Raw genomic sequence first — 19,614 nt, 5'->3', positions numbered from 1 at the left:
TTTAGTGGAAGCACATGATTTCACTGGCTAGCTGGTTCTTTCGTTTTTCTCTGTGTGTCTTTTTTTGGTAAATTTTTAACGTGTGTTTTTAAAATTTTGGGTTACGAATTTTCTCCCTTCCTCCCTCCCCACCCACCCTTATTGAAAAGGCAAGCATTATAGATGTGTAGTCTTCTAAAACACTTCCATAGTAGTCATATTGTGAAAAACTAAGTATATTTTCCTTCATCCGATCCTACCCCCAATTTGTTCTATTCTCTCTTTTGACCATGTCCCTCCTCAGAAGTGTTTGCTTCTGATGATCCCCTCCCCCAATCTGCCCTCCCCTCTGTCAACCCCCTGCTCTCTTGTCCCCTTCTCCCCTTATTTTCTTGTAGGGTGAGATAGATTTCCATACTCCATTGTGTATGTTATTCCCTCCTTAAGCCAAATCCTGTGACAATAAGGTTCACTCATTCCCTCTCACCTTCCCCCATTTCCCCTACTGTGTAAAAGCCTTTTCTTGTCTGTTTCATGTGAGATAATTTACCCCACTCTACTTCTCCCTTTCTCTTTCTCCCAGTATAATCCTCTCTCACCCCTTAATTTTGTTCTCCAGATATCACGCCTTCATGTTCAACTCACACTGTGCCTTCTATATCTCTATCTATCTATCTATCTATCTATCTATCTATCTATCTATCTATCTATCCATCTATGTATACATACATGAATATAATTTTTCCCTCCTACTACCCTAATACTGACAAAGGACTCATGGGTTACAAATATCACCTTTCCATGCAGGAATGTAAACAGTTCAACCCTAATGAGTCTCTTATGATTTCTCTTTCCTGTTTACCTCTTCCATGTTTCACTTGAGTCTTGTATTTGAAAATCAAATTTTATATTCAGCTCTGGTCTTTTCATCAGGAATGCTTGAAAGTCCCCTATTTCATTGAATGACCATTTTTTACCCTGAAGGAATATACTCAGTTTTGCTAGGTAGGTGATTCTTGCTTGTAATCCTATCTCATTTGCCCTCTGGAATATCACACTCCCTGCCCTGCGGTCCCTTCCTGTAGAAGCTGCTAGATCTTGTGTTATCCTGGTTGGGTTTCCACAATACTTGATTTGTTCTTTCTGGCTGCCTGCAATATTTTCTCCTTGACCTGGGAATTCTGGAATTTGGCTACAATATTCCTAGGAGTTTTCGTTTGGGGATCTCTTTTACGAGGTGATCAGTGGATTCTTTCAATTTCTATTTTGCCCTCTGGTTCTAAAATATCAGGGCAGTTTTCCTTTATAATTTCTCAAATGATGACATCTAGGCTCTTTTTTTTTGATCATGGCTTTCAGATAGTTCAATAATTTTTAAGTTGTCTCTCCTGGTTCTATTTTCCAGGTCAGTTGTTTTTCCAATGAGATATTTTTCATTATTTTGGATATTTCACAGTTCTCTTTTTTTTTTTTTTTAACAGTACCTTGATTTCTCAAATACTCACTAGCTTCCAAGTGCTCCATTCTAATTTTTAAGGAAGTATTTTCTTCAGTAAGCTTTTGGCCTTCCTTTTCCATTTGGCTAATTTTGCTTTTTAGAGCATTCGTCTACTCATTAACTTTTTGGACCTCTTTTGACATTTGGGTTAGTCTAATTTTAAGGTGTTATTTTCTTCAGTATTTCTGGGGTCTCCTTTAGCATCACTCTCAGTTTTTTCTCTACTTCTCTTACTTTCTTCTCAAAATCCTTTTTGAACTCTTCCATGGCCTGGGACCAATTCTTTTTTTTTTTTTTTGGAGGCTTGGGTGTAGGAGCTTTGGCTTCATTGTCTTCTGCTGGTTGTATGTTTTGATCTTTTTCACCAAAGTAAGATAATACAGTCTGACTCTTTTTGCGCTGCTTGCTCATGATCCTGGCCAATTACTTGAGTTCTTCCAAGGTGCTATGGTCAAGGGCAAGGTGTTTACTCCTTTCCTGTCCTGTGCTCTGCTCTATGAGTGACCACAAGCACTCTTTTCTGTCTTGGAACTTTCCTCTTCACAGCCACTAAAAGCTCCACCACACCAGCGCTCTTCCTCACCCCAGGACTGCCACCCAGAACTGTGACCCAGATCCAAGTACCAGCAAAGGAAAAGACTCCTGCACTAGCAGAGAGATCCCTGCAATCTCCCTCTGATCAGCCACTTGATTCCCCCTCAGTCTGTGGGCTGGAAGCTAAGGAGGTAGCTGCTCTCCCAAGGCCAAGCTTGAGGAATGGGACTGGGACCCCGCACTTCTCTCTCACTGCAAAAACAGACTTTTCCCACTGACCTTCTAACTTGTCTTTGGTGTTTATAGGTTGAGAAGCCTGGAAACTGCCACAGCTGCCCATGATTCAGTCCTCTCTGCTATGATTTCTTACAACACAATAGTATTACATCACAACCACATGCCATGTCTAATTCAGCCATTCTACAGTCATTGTGCATTCCCTCAATTTCCAATTCTTTGACACCACAAAAAAAGTTAGCATAAATATTTTTGCATATAGAGGTCCTTTTCTTTCTTCTTTGTTCTCTTAGGGATATATATTTAATAGAGATATTTTGGGGTCACAGTTTATGCAGATTTATAGCCCTTTGACCATAGTTCCAAATCGTTCTACAGAATGTTTGGACCAGTTCACAACTCCACCAGCAATGCATTAGTGTCCCAATTTTTCCACATCTTCTCCAACATTTATCATTTCCCTTTTCTGTCATATCACCAACTCAGATAGTTGTAAGGTGGTACGATAGAGTTATTTAAATGTGAATTTCTCTAATCAATAGTGATTTTGAGCATTTTCATATGACTATAAATCACTTTGATTTATCCATCTGAAAACTGCCTATTGATATCCATTGACCATTTATCAATTAAGGAATGACTCATTTTATAAATTTAACTCAGTTCCCTACATATTTGAGAAATGAGACCTTTATAAGACAAATTTGTTATTTTTTCTAGTTTCTTGCTTTTTGTCTAATCTTAGCTTTATTGGTTTTGTTTATGCAAAAACTTTAACATAACCAAAATTTTCTATTTTACTTCCCATTAGCTTATTTTTTGTTTGGCCATAAATTCTTCTTGTATTCATAGATCTGACAGGTAAAAATTTCCATGGTTCCTTAATTTGCTTATAAGATCACCCTATATGTCTAAATCACGCACCTATTTTGGCCTTATCTTGGTATACAATATGAGATTTTGGTGTATATGTAATTTTTACCAAACTGCTTTCCAGTTTTCTCAGCAATTTTTTGTCAAATAGTGATTTCTTGTGCCAAAAGCTTAGATCCTTGGATTTATCAAACACTAGATTACTATGGTCATTTGCTGCAGTGTATCTACTTTATTCCACTGAACCTTCACTCTATTTCATAGCCAGTACCAGATTGTTTTCATGACTACTACACAGTAATAATGTTTGAAATATGGTGCTGCCAGGTCACCTTCCTTCATATTTTTTTCATTGATTCCTTTGAAATTCTTGTCTTTTTGTTTTTCCAAATGAATTTTGATATTTTTTCAAGCTCTATAAAATAATTTGTCAGTAGTTTAATTCATATGGTACTGAAAAAATTATTTTAGGTAGAATTATCATTTTTATTAGATTGGCTTGGCCTATCCATGAACAATTAATATTTCTCTAATTGTCTAGATCTGTCTTTATTTGTATGAAAAATGCTTTTAATTGTGTTCATATAGGTCTTGGGCTTGTCTTGGCGGATAGACTACTAAGCATTTTATATTGTCATGGTGATATAAAAACTTAGCATCATAGAATATTTATTTTAAACTTAGTAAAATAGAATATTTATTTTCATCACCCAATAAAGAATCAATGGACCATTTTATGACAAATTTAGTTGTTATTTAGTACTATTTACTTTGTTGTGGGAATTATCTATCATTATCACCTTTAAAAGGGAGAAGGAAAACAGCATTTTTTTTTTGGTTAGGCAATGGGGTTAAGTGACTTGTCCAGGGTCACACAGCTAGTAAGTGTCATGTGCCTGAGGCTGATTTTGAATTCAGGAAAGCCTGATTCCAAGGGCAGAACTCTATCCACTGGGTCACCTAGCTGCCCTGAAAACAGTATTTTCAAAACAAGCACACAGGGTTTAATTTCTAATGGATTTTTAAATAAAAGGAGGAAAGTTTATTGGTTTAATGTACTAATTTAGTTTCAGGTATCACTAATAATTACGAGAATTACTTCTGTGTTTAATATAACAGATCTGTTATCTCATCAATATTAGATTTCCTTTCAACATGGAGATGACACCTCATTCTTGTCAATCCATCATACGTAACATCTGCTTTGTCCTCTCATAAGTTTTCCAGGGATGGCATAACTGGAACATGCTGGGGACTTTCCTGGCATTCTATGGACATTTTACATAAGAACTGGTTATATAATTTTAATGCAGTGTAGCATATAGGCCATCTATTACTTATTAATCTGTTTTTGGATGTGTGATTTTTTTTCTTTTTCTATTCCCACATTTCTTTGATGACATCCTTTATAACATTCTCCTTAATAATTCTTTGTTGGATTATAAGAAAGTGTGCTATGGATTACACAATACTTAGACTAAAAATAATAAAAAGTGTTATTAATTACTCTTAATGGTTCAAAGATCAATGAGTTGCCACACTGCTGGAAAAAATGTCACACACATACCTATACATTTGTGTGTGTGTATACATAGATGCATATATACAGACATGTATATGTTTATATATGCACATGTATGTGTGCACATATATATGCAAATACATACCTACATACACATATACACACACCTTTGTTTCAGTTTCATTATTGCCTTTTGTTTTAATATCACATATATTCCATATGTGGGGCACCTATGTGACGTAGTAGATAGAGCACCAGCTGTGGAGCCAGGAAGACTTTTTTTTCCTTAATTCATACCTGGATTCAGACATTTACTAGCTGCATGACCCTGGGAGGGTCACTTAACTGTTTGCCTCAGTTTCCTCATCTATAAAATGAGCTGGAGAAGGAAATGACAAACCTCTCCAGTATTTTTGCCAAGAATGTAAATAGGGTCACAGAAAATTTGCACATGACTGAGATGAATAAACGACAACAATAATAATTTTATATATACTCCTTATTCCATTTTCTCAAATCTATTCAAGTTATAGAATTTTTAAAAAATACTTCAATACAATAATAATAATACCACAAACAATAATCCAGCATTTTATGGTTCTTAAAGCATTTTATATGTGCAACATCATTTGACCATTTGATTCAATAAACCTACACTGCATTGTAATTATATTTGTTAGCTTTGAATACATTTGTATAGTATGTTCAATGAGTGCCTCATCGTTCTCTACTATAAAGAACTACATTTTTTTTCACCTATTATTCTGCCTCAAGCTTGGTCATAATTATATAACATTCTATTTCATTTTACTGTTCCTTCCATTTCTACTCTTGCATTCTTTGTGTTTATTGTAGTCTTACTTCTATTTATTTTATTCTAAATCCATTCATATATGTCCCATGTTTCATGTTTCATGGAATTCAATATTTATTGTTTCTTATGATAGAAAAATATTCTATTGCATTAAATGTATGGCATTTTATTGGACCATTCCCTGATAGATAGTCACACACTTTTGTTTCCAATTAATTTTTCCCACAAAAAGTGTAGGTACAAATATTTCAGAATCTTTTTTTTTCTTCTTCTAGCTTCACCTTCATACAGGATATGACAAGCAGTAGCCACTGTAAGTAAATGGTATGAATAGTTTAGTTAGTTTTTCACTTCATTGTAAATTATTGATCTATGCTTTAGGATCAATTTAGAACTTCATCAATGGTATACTCATATGTTTATCTTCCATCATTGAACATTTTGAACTTTTATCATTTTTGCTCATTTGCTGAGTGAGAGGGAAAATTTTTGAGATTTAATTTGCATTTATCTTATAGTGTTAGTGGTTTGGAATAACCACACTTGCAGCTGTTAATAGCTCATATTTTTTGAAAACTATTTGCTTATATCTTTTGAGCACTTCTTCATTGGGGAATGGCATTTTATCATACAAGTTTGTGTTATTTCTTTCTATGTCTTGGATATCAGATAATTATCAGAAGGATTAAAAAATATATTGCTTCCCCCACTCAGGGGACAGATAGTTTCCCTACTTGCATTCATTCATTTCATTGATTTTATTATTTTAATTTGTTATTAAAGAAAATTTATCTTTTGTGATCAATTATATTCTACCTTGGTGAAAAGTTCTCCTCTTAGCCATAGTTGCAAAAGGTGACTTCATTTATTTTCCTCTCCTCTTCACTTTTGTTTTAAAATGATATCATCTTTTATATTAAGGACACAATCATTTGGAGAAAGTTAGATTCATGTAGTGGAGAGACAGCTAGCCTTAGATCAGGATGACTATGCCCAAGTCCTTTTTTTGATACATGCTAGTGTAGGATTCTGCAAGAAGTCACTAATTGCACTAACCCCAGGGAACTATCTAGGGCTAAAGTTGAAGACCAGGTGCCAACTTACACTAGGAAAGGAAGTTTTTTCACCAAGACCTCACAATATTAATAAAAATACACAACAGGTTTAACAATATTCTAGGTTCTTGCATTAAATGCTGTTGTTTGTAAACCATATCTTATTAAACCAGAAACCAGTAATTCCACTGATGTCATAAACTCCCAGTGAAGAAAATGAAAGTGGCAGTTTTTCTAGCAGCATGGCAACTCACTGTTCTTTCAAACATTGCTAAAAGTAAGTAATTAATCTTAGTTTTTATGACTATTGTAAGAAATATGTGATCCTTAGCACTTTGTTCCCCTTTCTTTCAATTTAATAGCATAACTATGAAAGGGGAAAGGACTTAAATGGCTCAATAGGTAAATGGTGAAAGGACATGAGCATGCAGTTTTCAACAGAACTATCAAAAACATAGAATACTAATCTTCCAAATCACTAATGATGAAAGGCAAATTAATTTAACTATGACATTGTATCTCACAACCACATTGTATCTGCAAAGATGACACATGGTTAAAATGAAAATTGTTGGAGGGACTGCAGGAAAACAAGCACACAAATTGTTGGTTGAGCTATGAAAACAATTTGCAACTATACCACAAAACTCTAAGTTTTGCATGCTATTTTACCTACACCCCCTTAAAAAACAAAGAAGGAGGAAAGGGATCCATAGTGACAAATCTTTATAACAGTTCTTTTTGTAGTAGCAAAGTGCTGAAAATTAAGTGGATGCCTATAAGTTGTGGAATAACTGAACAAAATTATGCTCTATGAATGTAATGAAATGTTATTACACAATAAGATATGAGAAAAGGTCATTTCTGTGACACTAGGAATGCTTATATGAATTGATGTTTCTAAAGTGAATAATACTAGGAGAAAAATTTATACAATAACATTATAAAGAGAAGCAGTTTTGAAAAATCTATTCTGATCAATGCAATGGCTTATCATGATTCCAATAAATTGATCATAAAACATAGTACACACTACCTGAAAAGTGGTAGATTTGTGGTGGATTCATGGTGGAGCATAAAAGACACATTCTGGGGCATGGCCAATGTATGCATTTGTTTTGCTTATGTAGGCATATTTGTTACAAGTGTTTTGTTTTCCTTCATTTAAAAATGTTAAGGGGAAGAAGTGTGAAGAAGAGGAGGGATCTCAATAAGGCTGTCAAAAAGAAATGCATAGAAGAGAATATAATGAAAGGAGGAAATGAAAACGAAAAGGCAGAAAAATTTGAAAGTGATGCATCGAATTTATTATATACTTAAATGATTCCCACTACAGTGCCCCAACCTTTTCTCAAAGATCTTTAGTCTTTTTTAGTAGTAGGATTCTTATTCAGATAAACTTTGAATTAAGTGGCATCGGACATATGATTCTTTGATTGTCTATAATGTCTTCTTTTCATGGTCCAGTCCCATCATCCATGAACCTTAAGTAGCCTTCTTATCTGTTCTCCATATTCATCTTTTCTCTAATTTAGACTAAAATATAATGAATACATGTTTAAAATATAGATTATAGATACTAAGGAACTACTCTATAATGAATCTTAGCTGTAACTTCCATGCTATGACGTCATCATCTATTTTGTTCCTTGCTTGATACTTGAAAACACTTTTCTCAGAAGTTCCAAATCTTTTCCTTTTTCCTCAAACCTACTACACTAGCTTTCCCTCCCCCCACCTTCCTCAATGATGTCTTTGGTTTCTACTTTAATCAATAATGAGATATCACACATTTTGTACTCCACTGTTGAAAAGCCCCCTTCACATGTATTTATTTTCTTCTTACTGGTTTCAGGGAAAATAACAGCTCTTTTCTTTGCCAAGGCCAAACTCTGTACTTCTGTCCCCAATCCCATCCAATCTCACATCTTACAGTTCCCCAAATCATCACTCACCCTCATTTTCTCTCTTTTTTTTGCTAATTTCCCCTTAAGTATTGATTTTTGCACATTAACTGTAAATGTTTCCAATTTTCCCCCTCCTTGATGAAAAACAAACAAATTAAAACACTTTAGTTGACCCTGCCGTTCCCCCCACGGTATTATCCTTTATCTCTCCTCTGTTTTCTGTATAAGCTAAAATCAAAATTGTCCCCTATAACATGATTGAAGTTGTCTTTGTGGTGGCTTGTTTGCCTCCAGCCTTTTCTTGAAGATCTCTACTGAGATAACATTAAGGAAGCTGGGATCATTCAAGTTCCAGGGGCTGCTTTCTCCTGGGCCTACCCTACATGCTAGCTGAAAGGATGGGGAAGGAAGCTGTTTCTGGGAAGTTGAGCCTGATCGGGTCTCAGAGGCAGCTTTGCCTTATCAGAGAAATAATGTTTTACTATGGCTGTAAACCACCATTTTTTTAGTCATTCGTCCATAAACGGACATTTACTGTGTATTCCAGTTCTTTCCTATTAAAAAAAAATATTGGATATGTAACCTCCTTGAATTCCTTGTAGTGAGAACTCTTTTTCTAGTAGTGAGATCTCTAGGTCAAAGGTGTGGACTTATAATAACTTTTTAAAGCATAATTACAAATTAGATTTCAGAATGGTAGGTCTGCTGCACAACTCTATTCATAGTATTACTCTGCTTGTATTTATAAAACCTCTGAAATATTTACTTACTATTTTTGTGGTCTTTATCAATCTACTGGATAAGAGGTAAAATCTCAGACTTTTTTAATGTTGATTTTTTGCTAGTATTTTGAAGCAATTTTCATTAATTTATGGTTGAAATAGTTCGCAATATTCTTCAAAACTGTGCCTTCATCTGCTTTTCTCAACTATCCATTAGGTGATGTCTGTTGAACTTATACATTTGTGTTAGTTACCTATACATCTTGGATATCAGATGCCTATTAGATATATTTGATGCAAATTTTTCTGTAAATAGCTTCCCTTTTCTATTATTTCATTAACTTTGTATGAAAAATTTTAAATTTCATAAATTAAAATTATTTATTTTAGGTTTTGTGATCATATCTATCTTTTATTTGATAATTTCCCCCCTAACTATGTCTTGAAAGGTAGTTTATCTCTTTTTTTTCTTATATTGTGACCTTTAATATTCTGCATGTGTGTCTATTTTAATATTGTTTTGCTATATAATATATAATGTTGTAAACCCAATTCCTGCCAATCCGCCTTTTCAGTTTTCCTAGGAATTTTTGTCAGAGAGTTCTTTCTGAAGCCATATTTTGTCCTTTTTTTCAATCCCTGGAATAGTGAGTAGAATTTCCCTTCTTTAATCTTTTCCACAAATCTACTTTTTGACTATTTAAATCAGTATAAAATATTTTTGTGATTACTCCTTTCTATTACAATGTGAAGTCTAGAAATGTTATTCTTAATTCTCACTTTGTTCAATATTTCCTTTGGATTTCTAGACTTTTGCTCTTTCCAGCGAATTCTGTGACAATTTTGTATAACGCTGTAAAGTCTCCTCTTGAAAGATTTATTGGTACATCCCTAAATGTATTTAGGTTGTATTACTGTTTTTATTATAGCACTCAGTCATGAGAACTGAATACTCCAGTTATGTAAGTCATTCTTTATTTCTTTGGGGAGTATTTTATCATTCTGTCTCTACAAATCTTAAGCATGTCTTGGTAGTTTAATGTGTATATACCTTATGACTTTGGTAATTATTTTAAAGTAGACTGTTATTTGTGTTATTTTCTCCTGGATTTCATCATTATTATATAGAAATGTTTTTCAAAAATTTCTGTGGAGGCACCTAGGTGTCACAATGGATACAGCACTGGCCCTGGAGTCAGGAGGAGCTGAGTTCAAATCAAGCCTCAGAACAGACACTTGACACTAGCTGTGTGACCCTGGGGAAGTCAATTAAGCCCAAATGCCTCAAAAAATGTGGCTTTATTTTGTATACGGCTACACGAAGTTGTGTCAATATGAGTTCCCTGATTCTCTGGCATTTTCTAAGTAACCATAATTCCATCAGCAAATGGGGATATTTTTGTTTCCTCTTTGTAAATGTTTATCTCTTAATTTCTTTCCTTAGTCTGATTTAATCATCACATTGTAAATTTTCAATTTCTTCCTATATACTGGTTGCTTACGCGGTGCCTACAAATAGGCTCATGTCTGCCTCATCCTTAAAATAATCCTCCATTGATCCATTCATCTCCTATTGCGACTAAACTCTTTGAGAAGGCTAATTACAACAGATGCCTCTATTTCTTCTCCTCTTACTGTCTTCTTAGCTCTGAATTTTGGTTTCTAAGCTCATCACATAACTAAAGCTGTCCTGTCCAGTTACCAGTGATTTCTGAACTGCCAAATGTAATGGCCTTTTCTCAGTTCTCACCTTTTTTTCTTTCTGATTGGCTTTGACACTGATTGTCACTCTCTTCTCTTTGATACTCTTTTTGGCTTAGGTTTTGGTGGTACTGCTCTCTCCTGTTTGTTTGGTTTTTTTTTTTCTGCCTGTCTGATCACTCCTTCTTATTCTCCTTTGCTGGCTTTTCATCCAGGTTGTGCCTTCTAGGTATGGGTGTCCTCCAAGACCAGCTGAACCCTCTTCACTTCTCCTTCTATATTCTTTTACTTGGTCATCACATCAGCTCCCATGGATTCAATGATCATTTCTATGTTGTTGCTTCTCAAATCTATTTTCCCAGCCTTAATCTCTCTTCTACCCTCCAGTTTCATATCTCCTACTATTAGACATCTCAGACATGATATCCCAAAGACACTTCAACTCAACACATCCAAAATTGAACTTATTACTTTTCTCACAAACTCTCCCTGTTCTGAACATCCCTAGTAATATTATTCTCACCTTGCCTCAAGTTTTTCTCCACTAAACTCCATCTTCCATTCAGCTTCCTAATTGAACTTCTTAAAGCATGGCTCTGACTATATCACTTCCTGATTTCCTTCATATCCCAGCTACAATCCCTTTACCTACAAGAAACCTCTCCTATTATACCTTAATATTAATTATTTCCATCTATTTATTATCTTCAATTTATTCTGTATATATGTTATTTTGTACATAGCTCTTTTCATGTCTCCCCCATTAGACTGTGAGCTCCTTGAGAGCAGAAACCACGTTCTGACTTTCTTTCTATCTCTAGGGCTTAGCCCAATTCTTGGCACATAGTAGGCATTAATAAAAGCCTATTGAATGACTAACTAGTCCAGGAGTGGGTAGCCTGTGACCTCGAGGCTACATGTGGCCCTCTAGGTCCTCAAGTGTAACCCTTTGACTGAATCCAAACTTCACAGAATAAATTCCCTTAAAAAAAAAAAAGGATTAGTTCTATAAAACATGGACTCAGTCAAAAGGCCACACCCAAGGACCTAGAAGGCTACGGGTGGCTTTGAGGCCACAGGTTCTCACCCCCAAAACTCCAGGGGCTCCCTATAATTCCAGGATCAAATAAACATTATCTATTTGATTTTTAAAACTCTTCATAACTTGCACCCTTTTCATTGTTTTTATATTTTACTTCCCTCCATGTCCTTCATATTTCAGTGTAATTGGCCTCCTTTCTGTTCCTCATACATGACACTCCATTTCTCATCTCTGTGTACTTTCATTGGCTAACATGCCTAAAATTCCCTCCTCTTTCATCTATATCTCCTGGCTAACATGACTTCCTTCAAGTCTCAGCTAAAATCTCACTTTCTCCCCATTCTCTATCAATTCTAATGCCTTCCCTCTAATCTCCAATGTTATTCTACCTGGCTTGTTCATACATTGTTGTTTGCATACTGTCTCCACCATGAGATTACGGGCTCCCTGAGAGCCACAGTTTTTTTTTTTGTATTTTTAGTGCTTATCATAGTTATTGGCACATGATAGTGAATTAATAAACATATGTTAACTTGATTTCACTTGATTTCTCTCATCTAATTGCTATTGGTAGCATTTCTAGAACTATGCTATATAGCAGCCAAGAGAGGAGGGAACTGTTACTTCCTCATGTGTTTGACAGAAAAAAAATGTTTCTAATTATTTTCCCATTTAATATAATGCTATATTGGGATTTTAGATGTATGCTTTTAATTATATTTTGATGTTCCTTTTATGATATGCTCTATATGGAAGTTTTAGCAGATATGAGTATTCTATTTTGTATAATGATTTTCCATTATCTACAGATATAATGACGAAAATTTGAGGTGTGTTTTGTTGTAATGTGATTATGTTAATTGTTCTTCTGAACCATCCTTGTATCTCTGATATAAATTCTACTTGTGCTAAATGATCATATTTTACATGATAGATAGATGTGTTGCTATAGTTTTTTAAATAAGATTTTCTTGAACATTTTTAATTAAATATTTGTTGTCATTCAGTCATTTCAGTCATGTTTGACTCTTCATGACCCCATTTGGGGTTTTCTTAGCAAAGATATTGGAATGATTTACCATTTACTTCTCTGGCTCATTTTACAGATGAAGAAATAAGGCAAAAAGGGTTGAGTGACTTGCCCAATAGTTGATAACTTAGTAAGTTTAAATGTTACTTATTTTTAATGGCCTGCTATCCCCCCCTTTCTTTGTCTCTCTTTTTTATCTCTGTTTCTTCTCTTTGTCTTTCTGTGTCTCTGTCTCTATCATAGTCTCTGTTTCTGTTTTACCATTCCCTGGTTTAGTTATCTGGTCTATAATCTCAGAAAAGAAACATAGACAGCAGCTATTTGGCAGAAATACAGAAGCTGCACATTCTAAGAAAGCCACTGCAACATCTCTATCTCTCTTTCCCTTTAGTTGATGAGTGCTGCTATTTACTATATTTGTCTAAGTCACCTTGTCAAAGTCACCTAATCTCTTCAGGGTCCAGTTTTCTCCTCTATAATATAAAGGATTTAGGTTGGATGACTATAACTGTCCTCAGATCCAAATACTATGATCTGAAAATCTCATATGGTAATACATCACTGGCAGTTATGTGTAGACATTTTACTATTTCTTTAACTTTTATGCTTTCAAAGATCTCTTTTCATTTTTATATTGTAAAAAGGGATGTGAACAAGATTGTTGAAGCTCTGAATGAACTATTACTTAACTAGAATTTTTTACTACAATTATGTTACTGAAGAAAACAGTCCTGCAATCTTGCAGTAAATGAAACGAGAGAGATTAAAAAGCATCCTTATCCATTGTGCTGGTTTACATACACAATGTAATTTTTCATGACAGTAACTATAATACTTATTAGTTCTATATCACAGTAACTTTATTTTATTCTCTATGGCCTAACTATTCCCCTAGCTGTTTCAAAACTATAGATCTATAAAAAGCAAAAGAACTTGTGAATATGAAATATGAACTTAATTTATTTTCACTCTTGCTGTCACAGATACATTCTGCCTGTGGGTTTCAGAGCTTAAGGTTTCTGGAGAGTTGAGATGAAATCAATATGGCTCACCACCTCCAGCGACTAACCAAGTACTTCATGCATCAGTGTTCTAGTATTAACATCTGGTGCTAACTATAAAAGCCAAATTTACCTGGAGGTGCTTCCTTCATCTTTTTTATTCCCTTTGCTTGCTAAATCAGTCTAATTTATTTCAAATTTGGTGATATGGGCAACAGCTTTCTACTCCAACCCTGAAATTATTAACAATTTTAATTATGAACCATTTAAAATATTTTTCTCTAAACATGCGCAGCATATAAAATGACCCATGACCATGTGTACTGTTCTTTCATGCAGATATATATTGGTCTGAAATTTCTGTTCACCCTTAAAAACCTTGTTTTTCTGTGCATTTCCCCACAAAAGATATTGCCCATTTTTGCAACCTACCAGGAAATTGGATTCTTACATAAAAGGCTGCTAAGCTATTTACTATTCTAATAAATGTATAAGATTCCTTGAAAAAGAGCTTAAGGTTATGTTGTATGTTTCCTGAAGTGATAGAGTACATACAGTAAGCATTTTTGCCCATTTTTTCTTCTTATCATTATTATTCTATCTATATTCTCAATTTCTTAACCAATTCACTACCAATTAATTTTATCCTTACTTAACTATAATGTCAATTACAAAGTGACTTACAGCTGATTATTTTAAGTGGGGAAATGAATGATTGCCATTTTAAATCTTTATCTTTTCACTTATATTTCTGTAGGATAATTTAAAAAAAAGGGGAAAGGGGAGATAATATTCCTCTCTAGACTGCACTCCTGACTTTCTCTATACCATGTCATAAAAATTTCTTAATTTGGGAAGTTCACTCCAGGCCTAGACTTCTCACAAATAAATAGCTTCTGCCTCTGCATTTTCTTTCTCTGATTGGTTTCTCCCTATTTAATCTCTATTTTAAGGAGAACACAGAAGTCACAACGTCTTCATCCCTGTACAGGTTGCCTCCTGGTTCTCTGAAACTTCTCTACCACATCCCTTCACCCCATTCCCCACCTCTCTTCCTATCCTCTGTTTTTTTTTTCCTTTTAGTCATTGTCTTCCCGTATTAGAATGTAAGCTCCTTGTTGGCAGAGATTGTCTTTCCTTCTGCTTGTATTTAAATTCCCAGCACTTAGCACAGCACATAATAAATGAATAAATGCATGTTGATTTGATCTGTTGACTCAAATTTAAATAACATTAACAGAAAAACTTTCATTAGATGGATTATCAGAAGTAATAAGAAACTTTATGCTGAGAGCATTAGCCACAAGAATCTTTGACAATCACTAAACAATATGCTTTAATGCCCCATAAACTCAATGCTGTAAAATTCTCAGCTTGGTTTCTATAATTGTTAAAAGTGTAATCAGGCTTAAATGTTGTGATGAACTAAATGTTCTTTTGTAGCATTCTTAATAAATGACTTAAATTTACCTGAATAAGAAGTAAAATGTATTACCTCTAGATTAGCTTTTTACCAGAAAAATGTGGATTTGGAAAGCATCTAAATAAAATAAAGAACCAACCAAGGCTGTTCATGTTCATGTCATTCATTATCTGTGAGGATTTAAGGCAGCGGAGTATTTAAAAGTAAAAATAATCAAATAGAGGGAACATAGCAATGGAGCATGCATGATGTAAATACTGAAAAAGTAGATTTTGTTTTCAAAATACAAAAAACTTAAACTAATGTAATGATTTTATAAAGGCCTAGCACCAAGATTATAACCCACTTTGTTGGTGGTGTTTTATCAGTATTTTGTTGCATATAATTTAATTCAGAGATCAAAATATACAATAAAACATTATTATATCACAAATTATGTTATGATGAAAGTACTTTGTATGATGATGCATTTCTTATTCAACACATAGTATGCTTATCTGATAAATAGTAATTTTGCTTCCCCCATATGCCTGCTGCAGAGAAGTAATTGTTATTTATTTGGGAATATTGGTTGAAGAAATAGAATATTTAGCCTGGAGAAGAGCATACTTAAGACAGATATGATGATTTGTAGAGAGGCTGTTTATGGCAAGAAGGCTAGGTTTTTTTTTTTAATTATACCTGGAAGGTACAACAAGGAATATCAGTTAGGAGTTGCAAAAAGATAGATTTAATTTGAAACAAGAAAAAACTCTCTAATAATTAGAGCTATTGTCCCAGGATTTTGTGGTTTCTTCTTCATTAGAAATCTTCAGGCAAAGACTGGTCCACAATTAGGCATCATAAGATGACAGATCTAGGGTGAGAAGTGACGTCAGAGTTTATTTACCCCAATTCACTTATTTGACAAATTGAAAAACTAAATTCCAGAATGGTTAAGTGACTTATCCAAAGTCACAAAAATAGTTACTATCAGAGAAGTATTTAAACTCAGTTCCTCCAAATCTAGAACCAGTGCTGTTTCCACTATACCACACTACCCTTTGCTGTGGAGAGATCTTTAAACAAGTAGTAGACAACATCGAACACTCTTTCCAATTCTGAAATGTTTTAACTTCTAGAAGACACTGCTAACTAACTCTCTGATTCTATTAACTGATGAGAGACAGTGACTAGCCCTCACTTACCCATAGTCATCTTAGAATTACATCCAACACCATCAGGAATTTGGCAGAAAGCCAAGTTCTCTTTGCTCCCAGAGGCCAGGTAGCATCTATCTCCAAGTTATAACACTTCTCTGTGTGACAATATTTATCTCCCTAGTCTGCAGGTATGTCTGGATTTATCCTATTAGTGCCTTGGCTAAGCTTCCACTTACTTGGCATTTCTGCCTTCTTTTCTTCTCTGTGGTATTTCATTGGACACAAATCATATTTGTATAGCATAAAGGGATCAACTACATAAGCATGACTTACCTGTATATAAGTTTTACTCATTACCTTAGAAGGTAAAAGAATAAAATCAAATATATTAAAATAATCTCATGAGATACACATCTATACCTTCTCTCAGACTCCAATAGACTTTTACCAGGCTAAAGTGACACTTCAAGCCAGGGGTTCTGAGAACATAATAAACACAATTAATACTCCCCTTATTCCACTTTTCACTCTCCAGGCTTCTCTATGTCCCTAATAGCTGTCTTTTTACCTTGGAAGTGCCTCTGCCCTACAGCCCTCTCTTCTGATTGGTGAGTCTCTGGTCAAAATCTCAGCTTTATGAAATACCCAGGCTATGTTTACTCCCACTCTATTTGTCACTCTTAAGACATTTAAAAAATTCGCATCAGTCTTTTCCCCCCCTTTTCCCTGCCCAATTTCCAGCTCCTTTCCCTTTATTTATGGTCCCTTCCCACATTAGAATGCAGACTCCATGAGAGGAGGAATTGTTTTCTTTGTTTGTATTTGTATTCCCCATGCTAAGCACAGTGTTTGGCATCTGATAAGTACTTAATAAATGCTTTATCCATCTATCTGTCATTTAAATTAAATGAATCAAATTTCTCCACACAAGTTTTTATTATTATAATTATTATTATTATTATGGTTATTTAAATACCAAAGACATAAAGGAGTTCTTTCAATAATTTGAAACATACTCCAAATTTTTTTTAAAAAAATGCACAGTGAAATAATTCTGCATTTGCTCTTCAAATTTCAATCTACTTCTTTCTAATGAATTATATGTAGACAGATGAAGAATTCTGAAGCACAAAAGCCAAATGAAGATAAGTTTAGTATACTGTCAGAAAACTAACCTAACATTTCCACTCTAAGGTCCTATATGTGGCCATCCAGCATTTTATTTTTCTGCTCAATCTTTGTTTTCTTGGCATATGTAAATATGTCTTAACACAATTATAAAAAGAAAAGTCACGTACATCATGTTTCCCTTCCTTTTTCTTTATCCCCTGGCTTCTTTATGTGAGCAATAAGGCATGCTGCAGAGAGTTTTAGTGCAATTCCAAAATGAATATATTGTCATGGGAAAAGACAGACAAAAAAAGCTATAAGATAAGTATTCTAACTGAAGCTATGATTTTGATAACAACAATCACACATGACATAGTTTGCTTCTGGGTTTGTAGGCAACAGACATTGCTGGGAAATTTTCTTTTTTGTGAGATAGATTTAAAGAACACATCTTGGTACATTTAATGTCTTTTTAAGCAGCAATAATTTACTATGTGTAGTATGTTAGGTATTTTGATTTTCTGTTTCCTTCCATTAAACTTTTTTTTTAGTTGCTTGTATTTGTCAGGACCAATATTGAAGCCTTGATAAATTTCATATTTGTTCTTGTATCTTAATCTTGCTCTTTGGAGTCACTCCACTAATGCCTTTTAAATATCCATTGGAAAAAAATGGAATTGATAACTGGAACATAGCTTTCAAGATAATCTAAGATTCACGGTGGGTTTTGTTAGTAGAATAGAATAAATTATATTCTACCCTATTTATTTCATGCCAGCAGCATTTTTTTCTGTAGAAGTAGTATTGATGGAATCAAGGTACTCTGTAGAAAAATAGTGTTTTTTATTATGAAGTGTATCAAAGCTGTGTTTCTTCTCGAGTGTCAGGTCCAGTGGTATTACAGATGCTACTTTTTCGGCTGGGTGCACTGTTTGGAAGGTATGCCAAGGGATCTGGTCGAATTAAATACCTAGAAAAAGAATACATATGATTATACTTAGGATCAGTTATATGCAAGAATATCAAAATTAATTTACATAGTCTCTCTCAAGTTTCATTTCAAACATGATATTACTTTAACTTCTACACTGTCTAAACTATCCTACATCTATGGAACCGCAGCAGAAGTAAATGTAATGAAAGATTTACTATGTAAATGGAGGCCCAGTGAATGACAGGGATAGTGTATTACCAACTGTCCATAATTTACAAGATTTTGTTCATGAAGAGTGAGAAATCAAGCACCGATATCTTTCATTCAGGTCTGATTTTATCACTTTTATCTTGATGACTGGCATAAATTCCAGAAATCAGGGTACTGAGGTATTTATAGTTTCTATCAAAGGTGCCTGAGCTCTAGGATTTGTCTGGCCACTAATTAACTTTGCGACCTTGGTAAATCTTTTTTTTTTCTTTTTTGAATTTCAGTTTCTTAAGCTATAAAATGATTAACTCAGGATAGGTGATCTCAAAACTCAAAATCTGATTTTTCAAATACGTGATCCACACAGTTGCAGCCATCATTCTAATTAATACTGCACCTGATCACATTCAGGTCATGGTCCCTGTCCAGAAATTCAAAGGAACTATGGACTTTTGTAGTATGAAATGAAAACAGCTCATATTTATGCAGTGTATATTTATGTAGCAAAAAGTACTTTGCATATATTTTATTATTTGACCTTCACAATATGCCTATGCTGAAAGTGCTATTTTTATCTAAATAATTTGAAAATGAGGAAATTCACAGCAGGGATGACCAGTATCTTGCCCATTAAGTGACTGAATAAGGATTGGAACCCTTGTCTTTCTGATTCCAAAACCAGAGAGCTCTCTATTATACCACACTGTCACTCACAAAATGTATTCTACCAAGAGAGAAATAGGAAAGCATCCATCCACCAATACTTATTCACAAATGTTAAAATTGGCATTAAACAGATATTCACTTTCCATTGTCAACTCTCAGTAATCATCAACAGAATTATTTTTGTGGATACTATGTTCAGGGGATGGTGGTAAGT

The 19,614-nt window shown here is 34.3% G+C and overlaps 1 protein-coding gene across 2 annotated transcripts in view; it reads right to left on the bottom strand.

Moving 5' to 3' along the window:
* Positions 1–17,406: 17,406 nt before the first annotated feature.
* The window catches only part of KCNT2 (potassium sodium-activated channel subfamily T member 2), a 512,407-nt gene continuing 510,199 nt past the window's right edge, over positions 17,407–19,614 (bottom strand). For both annotated transcript variants that reach the window (XM_020971730.1, XM_020971731.1), the window contains one exon: positions 17,407–18,560. In XM_020971730.1, coding sequence (XP_020827389.1) covers positions 18,449–18,560 — 112 coding nt within the window. In that variant the 3' untranslated portion in view covers positions 17,407–18,448. The remainder of the gene's footprint in view (positions 18,561–19,614) is intronic.

The sequence above is a fragment of the Phascolarctos cinereus genome, unplaced genomic scaffold (assembly GCF_003287225.1).
Source record: "Phascolarctos cinereus isolate Bilbo 61053 unplaced genomic scaffold, phaCin_HiC Scaffold_5;HRSCAF=322, whole genome shotgun sequence".
Lineage (NCBI taxonomy): Eukaryota > Metazoa > Chordata > Mammalia > Diprotodontia > Phascolarctidae > Phascolarctos > Phascolarctos cinereus.
The sequence above is the reverse complement of the archived record's forward strand: the minus strand, read 5'-3'. Positions and strand labels throughout refer to the sequence as shown.